The sequence below is a fragment of the Botryllus schlosseri genome, chromosome 2 (genome assembly GCF_051294905.1).
Source record: "Botryllus schlosseri isolate E-star chromosome 2, Bs_hap1, whole genome shotgun sequence".
Taxonomy (NCBI): domain Eukaryota; kingdom Metazoa; phylum Chordata; class Ascidiacea; order Stolidobranchia; family Styelidae; genus Botryllus; species Botryllus schlosseri.
In genome coordinates, this window is record NC_137237.1 from 9210556 (window position 1) to 9223116 (window position 12561).

The 12561-nt window shown below is 41.1% G+C and overlaps 1 protein-coding gene across 1 annotated transcript; it reads right to left on the reverse strand.

The window, feature by feature from the left end:
* Positions 1–8179: 8179 nt before the first annotated feature.
* On the reverse strand, positions 8180–11737 carry LOC145433370 (golgin subfamily A member 2-like). Its single transcript, XM_080310452.1, has one exon. It carries the CDS (start codon positions 11400–11402, stop codon positions 8685–8687), a length of 2718 nt encoding a protein of 905 aa, XP_080166578.1. The 5' UTR covers positions 11403–11737; the 3' UTR covers positions 8180–8684.
* Between the last annotated feature and the right edge of the window lie 824 nt (positions 11738–12561).

The window sequence follows — 12561 nt, forward strand, 5'->3', positions numbered from 1 at the left end:
AGTTGACCTTATTTTTCGCGTCACATGCAGAACACTCTGCCTTCACGTGCATTTTTGACCGTGTTAATTAAATATATCTCACTGCATGTTCTAACATTTTCGCACCCTGTCGCCCCCAAGTTGCCCCCTTCGGCATCTTCACCCATTGTTTCTCAAAATCGCCCACTGGGGGGCGATATCGCCTCGCCCACGTTGAGGTTGAGTTGTGAACCACTGGCTATAGGCCAAAGAATGGAGAAGCGAATAATTCTAGATTTTTGGCCTAGGCGATGTAAAGAGGAGGCATGCACGCTGAAAGCAAAAAGGACGAGCAACAAAATGAGCTGGTAGGCTATATGTGACGACAGGCGAGATCGGTATGTCAGGTCGTGGTCCCGTGAAGTAGAGGGTCGACTAGTATTCATTCAGTAAAACTTGCATGATTGTATATCGACTTGAATGCTCGGCAACTGGCGGATAGCAGGCGAGATACTGTTCCACATTAAGTCCGGCATATTTGATGGAGCGGTGATCTTTCGCGTGGATCATATGATAGCCTACCTGAACGACGAGAACGCGCGTGTGTTGTGTTGTGCTTATGCACTTTTGGTACCCAGGTAAAGAAGGCAATTTCTAGTTTCCGCATATCTTTTATGTTTAGGACACGGAATCTTTTGAACAGTGATTTGTTTGACGCACAACCTGGCTCCATGCATTGATGCCCTGGCTATGATGTCTAGGATCTGATGTTGAAGTTTTTGCAGTGGCTTGAGTGCGCTAACACTTGTCTGGTAGCTCCCCAGCAGAAGATACCATACTATGATTTCGATTGGAATAAAGAGTATTAGAAGGAACCAGCGCGGCATGAAGTGTCCAAGTTACAACAGGCCAGAGGTGGTCGGTAACGGAGTACTTCTACCTTTTCGAAGTACTCAAGTAGTTTCCGCTACTTGCACTACTTACTCAAGTATATCTAATCCTCCGCTACTTCTACTTCACAATATTTTGTGATCTACTTACTTACTTACTTCAGTTTGTCAAGTAGTAGTAGCTTAATCCTCCAATCAGAAATATAGCCTGAGGAATTTCGGGTCTGTTTTCACCAGAGATATCTAAAAAACGTTTTAGATATCCCTGGTTTTCACGGAGTACCAACATTTAACTTTCATGAAGCCCAGAATTTTCGTCGTGCTTCGCGCACAGTAGATATCGAGTGACAAATATGTTTTCACGAAAGTATCGGTGAATATCATTTAGGTGGCGGGTGGCGTGGTTCCGTTCACACCGCAGTATCAGTATTAATATTTTAATCATTCCAAAACACAACAAAATTGCGATACAATGAAAAGATAGGAAGGTGCCGAAACGACTTGGAGTAGTCTTTGAGATCAGACACCCACCTTGGCCTAGGCGAAGTAGAGAAGATGGCACGCACACTGAATGAAAAGTAAAGCAGAGAATATAAAAGGCAAGCGACCAAATGATGTGGCATGTGGCGGAAGGCGCGATCGATGTTAGGTCGTGGTTCGGTAATCTTGAAGGCTGACTAGTATTTATTTAGAAGAAGTTGCTTGTATTTCGGATAACAGGCGAGATGCTGTTCCACAGTTGGGGTCTGGCATACTTGATAGAGCAATGCATTTTCTTGTATTCCGTCCTGATCATATGGCAATTGTTGATCTTCGTTGACGTGCGTGTGCAGTAGGCTACTTGTGCGCATTGTCGCCCATATCAAATATTTCATCCCGCCGTCCATCCGACAGTCGACGAGCATGTCCACATTCAAGTCGAAATACAAGCAATTACTACTAAATAAATACAGTCCATCCTCAAGATTACCGGACCACGACTGACCTATCGATCTCGCTTCCCATGACATGCCGCCCTATTTCTTGTCGCATTCTTTTTCTATACTATCTTCTTTACTTTCATTCAGTGTGCATGCCTCCTCTTTACATCGCCTAGGCCAAGGTGGGTGTCAGATTCCATAGACTACTCCTTGTCGCTTCGACATCTTCCTGTCTTTTCATTGTATCGCATTTTTGTGGTGTATTGAACTGATAAAATTGCTAATAAACCAATGATGATGATGATGATAAATACGGCTCAGCATAACGTTTGAAACTACTACAATCCAGCAATTTCCTATCATGTCGTAATCCAACAGCCCATGGCATCTCCTAATCTGGAAAAGTGGACTCTTGACTTTTTTGAGCGTTAGACCGTTTTAGTATACGACTGTTGAAACTTTCTGGACAACAATATTAAATAGCCTATATTTTCTGCTTTGTTCGTGTTAATCAAGGGTTAGTATCGCATTTCCATATCAACAAAGGTGGTCAAAGTAGCCAAGAAAGCTACTCAAGTAGAAGTAGAAGTAGCGACGAAAAAATCTACTCAAGTACGAGTAGAAGTAATTGTTCAATAAGCCACCTGAAACTACTTGAAGTTGAAGTAGAATTGACTGACTTTAAATCTACTCAAGTAAGTAGTTTTGAAAACAGTCTCAATTCGTTCGCATGGACTGTTAAAATCTGCAAATTGACCTATGGGAAGGTGCATGCAGAAAGCTTGATTCGTATTGATGCATCCCAAGAGGAATCCATTTTCAACATAATAGGCATTCTTAAATACGATACTAACCCTTTGTTACTAGAGAACTCCGTTTTAGAGAACATCATGGCATGGCACCCTAACCCATATTATAAGGCCCCAAGTTTGGGCGAAGAGCAATACGGAGAAGTTGTATCGGATACGGTTTCAACACTCTGCGCGATTAGTATACGGTAATAACAAATATTGTGGATCGTAAAATTTTTAGTGTAACTTTATTTTCGGAAAATAGGGGCATTACTACACTTGCTTTTATGCTTCAACATGTATGTCCTGCAGAAAAAAGGAACTGAAAGTAATTGGAACTCAAAGCATGATACTCGGAATTGAAAGTGAAATACAAATATCACCTCTAAAAAGCGGAAAATATATCTCATGTCTTTTGTCCATAAAGCTTCAAAGGTGACGTTAAAAAAGCCAGATTTTCCAGATTAGCAGGACACGTCATTGGCTGCTAGATTACGATATGATAGGTGATTGCTAGACTGCAAAACGGTATCGTTTCAAACGTTATGGTGGGCCATATTTACTGTGATGAAATATTTTATATGGGCGACAATGCGGTGTGAGCGGAACCAAGCAATCCGGTACCTAAATTATATTCACTGATACTTTCGTGAAAACATAGTTGTCACTCCATAACTACTGTGCGCGAAGCGAAACAAAATTTCTGGGCTTTACTTGACTTTTATGAATATTATATGTTGGTACTCCGTGAAAACAGCCCCGAAATTCCTCAGGCTATCTTTCGTATTGGGAGTTAAACTACTTCTACTTGACAAACTGAAAATAGCGAAAAGTAAGTAAGTAGATCACAAAATATTACGAAGTAGAAGTAGAAGTAGAGAAAGTCAGATATACTTGAGTAAGTACCAGAAGTAGAGGGAAACTACTTGAGTACTTCTAAAAAGTAGAAGTACTTCGTTACTGACCACCTCTGCATATCAATACTATCATTTGCATCCAGTGATGCGGACGAATGCTTAGACTATTCTGTTGAAGATTGATACCTCCTGGGATACATGTATAAATCAAGCTCTCTACACCTTCGGCATAGCTCAATTTGCAGCTTTTGACAGTCCATGCGAACGAACTACGATCGTTTTCAGTTCACAACTACATATTTGAGTAGATTCGATTTGAAGTCAGTCAGTTCTACTTCTTCCTCAAGTAGTTTTTGGTTGCTTTTAAATGTAGCTTATTACTTCTATTGGTACTGGAGTAGATTTTTTCGTCGCTACTTCTACTTCTATCTTGAGTAGCTTTCTTGTCTACTTTGTCCACCTCTGGAACAGACCATAGCTCCGTGACAATTTTTGTTTTTAGCGACTGGATGTGACTCTTCTTGGCCTACAGCATGTAAATAAGGGGCATGCCCAAGAGATTTAAGAAAGGAAGGAAGCTACAAAATGAATGCTGCATGTGTGGGCAGGCGAGGTCGCTAAAAGTCGAATTATGGCCCGGTAATCTTGAGGTCTTCAGTAGAAATTGCTCGTATTTCGATTTGAATGATGTGAAGATGCTCGACGACTGTCGGATATCCGGCGAGATGATGTACCACACTACAGGTCCGGCATATAGGCTACTCTACTTCAGGGGTCACCAACCTTTTTGAAACTAGGAGCTACTTCGTAGGTGCTGATTGATGCGACGGGCTACCGTACCGCAGTCCATCCGTTTATCCGTGCTTAGTTGGATTTCTTCTCTTAGACATTCAGAGCTCTAGGCAGGGTTTTCGTCCGATACCATTAACAGAAAACTCACTTACCGACCGTGACTCACACCAGTGTCTCCTGGCTCGCAGTTTCGTTGCCGCACTGCGCCCCAATCTCCGCGTCGAGACTCGTCGAATATATTAACTATAGATTCCCGTTAAGTCTCAGGGTGGGCGAAGACGTGCAAGGTCCGGTCGAAAACTGCGTTTGTATGCTCAACTGCTGCTCTTATGAAAACCTTTTCCGCTTCGAATTTCAAATCACTCAGTTCAATATTTGCTGCTGCGACCGCGGGCGAATCATTTGGTTCTCGCGGGCTATTGCGGTGGCTCGCAGGCACCGCGTTGGTGACCCCTTGACTACTTAATCTTAACTTTTACGTGCCAACGCGCTTTGTCAAAACTAATATATAGCAGGTAAAGTCACTCAAGTTTGAGTACCAACCCGAAGACAAATCCAGAGATGGCCATAACGAAGTAGCCTACTTCTATTTTTCCGAAGTACCTAAGTAGTTCTGTATTTCCTTCAGTATATCAATAATGTTTTCACAGTATCATTATTATTATCATTATGATTCACAACAGTGGGGCTTATAGCCTGTTTAAGGCTTTGTGCTCCACGGCATTACAATTTGTACAGTACAAGGAATGCATTACTCCGTGTCTTCAATGTTCTTGCACTCTCTCAGGCACTCTCTTCAGGCAGTCTCTCTCTATCACGCGCGCTTCATCATTGTCTCTTTTGCTGCCGACTTGTAGTTCGGCCGACTGTGACTGGGCTATTTATAGGTCACTGCGACTGCAGTGAGGTCAGTGATGAGGAGCCCATATAACCTCCGACACGTAGAAGTTAGTCCGAACCGGGATTCGAATCACTGCCGTCGTGACGCTGGCGCTTAACCAACTGCGCCACTCGCTTCCCCAATTTTTTCGCATGACTAGGCTACACCTCAAGATGCGAAACAATGAAAATATAGGAATGTGTCTTTTAAATCAGACCCAACCAGGGCCTCTATAGGCGATGTAAAGTACTTGGAGTAGCTAGGCCATTTACACGAATAAATATATTGAGTAACTTAGGGTAGGCTACTTTTCGCTGTTTACAGTTTGTCAAGTAGAAGTATTATTATGTAAGAGAGAGAGAGACCAAGACGGAGAAATCAATATAGTCTAATTTCGAGGGGAGTCCAGAATTTTCGTCACGCCTTGCGCGAAATATATTATGGGAGAGACCAATTTTCACGAAAGTCTCGGTTAATAATATAATTTATGTAGCGGTTCCGTGCTGGTTGAAACCGTAGTCGCTCATATGACAATAAGTTTCATCACAGTAAATAGAGCTCAGCAAAACGTTTGTAATTGTACGATTTACGATATTTTCAATCGCCTTCTAATCGCGCAAAGCGTTATAGTGCAGTACCCGAAACAATCTATCCGTATCGCCCATCATCTGATCAAGTATGGCTCTTATAATACGAAGGAGTGCGCCATGTACAATTGCAGGCTACATACCGTCACATATTCTGAAAGGGGCACTGGAGTGAAAAAATGGTGTAAAGGACCACTGTTCTATAGCATAGCTATCGCGTTTGCATATCACATGATGCGGTCGAATCCTTATGCTTTTGAAAATGGCATAGGGTAGGCTTACCATACGTCCTCTTTTAAGAGGATTTGTCCTCTTTTTTGACTTTTTTGAAAGTGTCCTCGGAGGACGCCCTTTTGTCCTCTTTTTTGAGATTTTGTCCTCTTTTTTGAAAATTTAGGTCAGATTTAGAGAAAATTGCTAGTGATATGCCGCAAATTAGCGCAGAAGTGAAGCTCCGGCGGGTATTTCGGAGGGAAAAGCGGTGATTTCAGCTCTGAGCGAAAAGAAGACCTTTTTTTTAGTCATCCACCTGGCAATGTGGAGTGAAAAACGTGATTTTGAGCTCTGAGCGGAAGTGATGACCTTTTTTTTTTTTTTTTTTAGTCAACCGATCATGAAGTGGGAAAAAATTTACCGGTTTTTGAGAATTCTTCTCCAGTTTTGCATGTCTGAAATTTCTGAAAAAGTGTCCTCTTTTTTCATTTCCGAAATATGGTAAGCCTAGCATAGGGTGTATATATACTATTGTAGGGCTGGGCAAAATCGAGTACCTGAGTGATTCGATTCTGAATCACGTGATATGCTTCGAGTCGAGTCGAGTAATCGAGTATCACTCATTATGACGTCATAACTGAATGGAATACGTCAAAGTTCAAATATGTGCCTTTTATGCGACCACAAAGAATATAATGCATGTTATCCGTCACATTAAATATATTTTAATAGTTTTCTGACCATACTGATTTCATTGCACTTGATGACAATGTTGCGGGATGATAATGACTTCGAAAATATGCTATTTCCAGTAACGTTCGTAGCTTTGTACTATATGTTTCGTATGCTACGCTACGGCCAATCAAGGTTGCAAGGCTTCGACAGTGAAAATTAGAATCGAAACTATAATTCTCGTTGATATATTAATTTCCAGTGGCGAGGAGCGTATAATTTCAGTCCTCGGAAAAATCGTCTTTTACTACTCGACTCATCAAAATTTCTACTCGATTCAGATTCGAGTACTCGAATCATTGTGCCCAGCCCTAGAGTACAGGAACACAAACCCAGCTCTCTGCACCGTTCGCAGATGCCAATTTCGAGCTTATGATGATTAGGGCTGGGCACAATGATTCGAGTAATAATTTTAATGATTTGAGTCGAATAGTAAAAGACGATTTTTTCGAGTACCGAAATTGAACAGCTTCTTTGAGGTACAGAACTTCAATATACAATTGAATAGTATATTCATATTGAAATGAACCCGAATATTTTCGGCTGACACTCGTCAGGGGTAATCGTCCGCAACTAGTAGAGAATTCGAAAGAACAGCGTATATCAACAATCGTAACACAAAATATGACGTCACCAGCACGAAATGTCGAATACGAGAGCGTTCAATGTACTATTTTTAGATGATACACGAAATCTTTTCGTTGACACAGCCTTGGCTGGTGTATTTTGATAAAAGTCGACTCCAAGGCACACAAATGAAAGTGTGAGCGACCCTTTCCGAGTATGCGAAATCTGTCGTCTCGATAATTTTTCGCACAGGCGGGATTATCCAACCAGTGTTTGCCAATTGCAGAATTTATGGCCTTTGATTGTTCCGATTGTACCGAAATTGTACACTACTCGCCAGTGAAAGTTAATTTATCAACGAGAATCATAGTTTCGATACTAATCTTCACTGAGGCCTTGATTGGCGGTATCATAGCATACGAAACATAACGTACAAAGCACTGGACGTAGCACATTTCCGAAGTCATGATTATCCCATAGCATATTCACTAAAATCGATATGGTCGAAAAAATACCTAAGTATCATTTATGAGATGGATAACAGGCATTATATTCTTTGTGGTCGCATAAACCTCACATATTTGAACTTTGACGTATAACATTCTGCTATGACATCATAATGAGTGATACCCGAAGCATATTACGTGATTCAGAATCGAATCACTCAGGTACTCGATTTTGCCCAGCCCTAATGATCCCTGAGAGCGAATTTATGGCTGCGTTTTAAAACTACTTAATCGAGTAGTTTTGAAAGACAGCACATTCGACTTTTACCACCTCTGCACAAATCTCTGTAAAGCTGTTACACATCCTGCCTACATACATACATACATGTACAAATATACATACATATACACAGCATTGATTTTTCTCAACTCAACCTCCCTTAGTTGGTACGCTTACTTCTTGACGTGTTGTGTTGATTGCAAATTAGTACTATAGGCTTTTCATTAAAAAGGTACCCAAGTACCATGCTCCATATACGAAACAGAGGAGAGGTAAATCATATATTCGTACAACTGGTACAAGCATGAAAATGGTACCGGAACATGAATGTCTGAATACCTTCATATCAAGGGATACTGCAATACTTAAGCTCAGGAGAGAGGATAATAACACCGGGTTTCCTCACATTGAATCTGAGATACCATTCACATTCACATTTTCTGAGACCAAAAGACCAAATTTTGCAGTAAAGAGAACCATGTGGATCAATCCACTGGGTACGCTATCTAAGGCCAAAAGATTACGCTAATGAGGAAATGAATGTTTTTCTCATGCACCATAAGGAATGAACAATGAACACACACATACTAGTCAGAGTTGCCGCACATTTAGTAATATACTAGAGAAGAAGGGTATCTCAAAATAAAGTTTGCATCGGTGAGGCAATAAAGAGAAGCGGGTTTGAACCCACAAATAAATATAATATATTTCAAACAGCATTAAACTTAGTGTGAATATGAAATGATAGTCTAGGCTACGCTACAAGCGCCGTTAAATAGCAGTGTACGGTCCGATGTAATGCATACAAAAACCGCTCGGTCTTGAAGACGTCGGAGAAGGAGGCTCTGCGGGCTTCTGCATCTGGTGCAACAAATTCAAAATCTGCTGCGCTGCGAGGTTGTCCGCTTCATTTTGAATGTGCTTTGGATGGTGAACTTGAGTTACAGTGGACTGACTCGAATCGCCGGACTCAGTCTTTGGAACCAAACCCGGTTGTGGTAAAGTGACATCGGGGTCACTAATTAGAGATTCTTTGCTCGAACCGAGTTCATCGTCGCCATTTTGCAGTTTCGAAGGAGTTGATAAGCCGGATTTAAGGACTGTGCCAACTAAGGTTTGCAATTGTTCCACTTTACCTCTCATTTCTTCCCTTTCTTGTATAATAGACGATATATACGCGTCCTTTTCATGGTGTCTCTGCTTCAGTAGTTGCCTTTGATTGTGATACAAAGTGATGTATTCTCCGATAGTGTCGCATTCGTTTTGAAGTTGCGTATTCGCATGTTCCAACATTTCGACGCGGTTCATCAAGTCAGCACGCTCTTGCATGACTGACGTAAACTTTTGCTGCAACATCTCCATCATTTTTGGATCGGCTGAAACAGGCTCGGAGGCTTTACTATCAGAGATCGGTTCTGGATATGAAATCATTCCGTTGTCTGTGTTTGATTCATTAACATTGTCTACAATGATCGGATCATCAATCTCATTTTGAATAACAGTTTCAGGTCCTGGAATTCCAATCATCTCGTTTTCAGAACCAACACTTTTACCAATTTCAGGCACGTTAGATTCGACATCTACAAGATTGACGACACTCCAATCTGGTGAAGGCACTTCATTTTCATCATCCTGATATTTTGCATCTTTTAGTACATCCGACTCATTTTCCATTACGTTTGTGGGAGCAACATGAGGAATGGTGACATTTTCCGTCTGGTGAAGCGCATAGGGTCCATTAGTTTGAGTTTGCGTCATATGAATATGGCGTTCACTATCTTCTAATACAGATAATTTATTCTTATCGTTTGCAAGTTCAAGTTTTGTAACATGTAGCGTGTCTGTTAATTCTTTCAAACGATGACTCAAATTCCTATTCACAGCTTCAAGAGTACTAAGTTGTGTGGCCAAGTCCATTTTATCATTGCTTATAGTAATAAACATGTTTTGTATTTCTTCGAGCTGCTCTTTCAATTGCTTGTTTTGAGACAGCGCTCGGGAAATCGTGACTTTATCGTTACGTGAAGTGTCCAGAAGACTTTCATGATCTTGAATCACAGATTTAGATTCATGCAATTCATTTTCCAATCGGTGAATCTGCATTTCTCTTTCTTGCAGCATCTGTGATAACTGTCTGTTATTGTTAGTAAGTGCCAATACAGCTTCGTCAAAAATATCATCAGTTTGACATGAGCTATCGGTAGTGGTGATTGTTGCTTCAGGCTGCGGTACATCCTCGGGCTGTACGATTTCCGGATTATTAGATTCCTCCCCTGGTTCAGGAACCTGTATACATTTTTCTAAAGCTTCTTGCAAAGTCAGAATTTGCGATTGTAAATCCTGTATGTGGTTTTCCCAATCCCTTTTCGAATCGGTGTGTTGTTTGATTATATGGTCTCTCTCATCTGCCAACTTTTCCAGCGCAAGATGCAGGTTTTGCAGATCATGAGACAAATGCCTGTTTTCCGCTTCCAGCCGTGCCGTGTCGGACATTTCATCTTTCCTCGTGGAATACTGCTGAAGAAGCACTTCGGCCATGTTCAGTTTCTCTTGCAAGTCACTGTGTGACACAACTACTTGATTTAACTCAGACTCGCGCATATTCAATTTCATACTTAATTCAGACGTTTGAAGTTTTTCTCTTTCGAGCAACTGCGCTAGTTTCATGGATTCTTCTCGGTAACTCTCGTGTTCAGTCTTTAATGGTTCGATGGTTGATTGCAAAGTTGTTATCAAGTGTTTTTGTTGGCCGATTTCTGCTACACATGCATCAATCTGCTTCTTATAGCTTTGAAGCGTCTCTTGCAATACCATTTGTTCGGCATTTTCTGACTGAGCCTTCATTTGTACATCGTTGAGACGGCGCTGCAAATCCTGCTTTTCCGAGACTAGTATTTCAATGGTTTGTTTCTGTGCTTCAAGTTGGGAATGCGCTGTATCTGATTCTGCGTTTTTCTGTGACAACGTCGACACATATTCTGATAATTGCTGATATTGCGCTCTCAATTGCTTCCGTTCAACTTCAACAGCACCAAGTCTTTCCATCAATTCAACATTTCTGCTTTGTAAATCCTTTATAGTATCATCTCTTCTTTGTAAATCCTTCATCGTATCATCAAGAAGCGCAGGGATGTTTTCCGATGAGTTGGATTGTTCCGATAGGGTTTTAGTTGCGCCACTGAAGTACAAACCAGTACCGTTTTCTGTCAAGCTTTCAACTTCAGCAATCAGTCCATTCAAAGTGGACGAAACTTGCATTATGGATTCTGCACTACTACCAGTGCTACCAGAACGTGGTGCTTGCAAATTGTCATTTGCAGCTGAAGTAGCAATGATGCCATGACCATTGCTTGTGAGTTCAGTACTTTGTTGATGATTGGTTACCATTTGAACTTCGTTTTCTTTAGCAGGTGGTGCTTTCACCTCCCGTTTCCGTCTGAAGTTTTCCAGCTTCTTACGAGCTGATGAGATTCTCGCTTTTTTATCCATCGCGCCACATCAAAGAAAATATACCGCGGATAAAGGTTCGGTGTGGAGAGGGATTGAGATCCGCGCTGCTATGAGTTAGCTTTCAAATTTTGTTTTTCAAATCAAATTGAGTACATTTGGCACCGTGAAAACGAATTAAATCGCCAAGTTGATCGTCTAGTTTTGTATTGACGGCTCTTCAACGCGTCACCTTCTACTTCCGGATTCTCGTTCATGCGTGGCAAATGATCAACTAACTAAGATAAAATGATCTTATCGTCAGTATCAGTCAAATAATCATGTCGGATAACCTCATATCGCTCAAGGGATTCGACCCGAACTGTTATCATTTTGTAGTATTCAAATATTCAAGTTATCTCATGCTCGAAGAACATTAAATGATTGTGTGCAAGTAAAGTCGTAGCCTTTATAAACCATTTCTTACAAGTAATGAAACGTCCTTTTACAAAGGTGACAGTTAGCGTTTCGAGACTCTTAGTAGCATTATTTGGGCTTGTTCCTATACATAATGGAGTTGTTGATCGTAATAAGATAGATTTCCCAATCAAAAGAATTCTATTATAGCCAATTTGTATATAAAGTTGAATTAGAAATATATCCGCTGTGCTACTCGACGAGGTGATATATACACCTGGTGCGCTACCAGTTAGTAGGGTCTATCTGTTTTGAAATCAATTTTATAAATACATACAACGGTTGCCAGTAAACTCGCCCCAAAGTAAATTCGGCCCGTCGAATTCGGCCCTCGGTCACTTTGGCCGTCGGTGAATTCGGCCCTCGGTAAATTCGGCCAGGGTAACAACAACAGTTACAATACCATTATCTAACCTGAACCCTAACCCTAATCCTAACCTAACCCTAATCTAACCCTAATCCTAACCCTAATCCTAACCTAACCTAACCTAACCCTAATTCTAACCTAACCCTAATCCTAACCTAACCCTAATCCTAACCTAACCCTAATCCTCACCTAACCCTAATCCTAACCTAACCCTAATCCTAACCCTGAACCTAACCCCTAACCTCCAAATCACTTGATAATATTATAATTTTGTAATATAATACACATTATTAGTTCGTAATACAATTTCACACAATGTTCTGCGAGGGCCGAATATACCGATTGAATTCGGCTGTCGGTAAATTCGGCCCCGTAAAC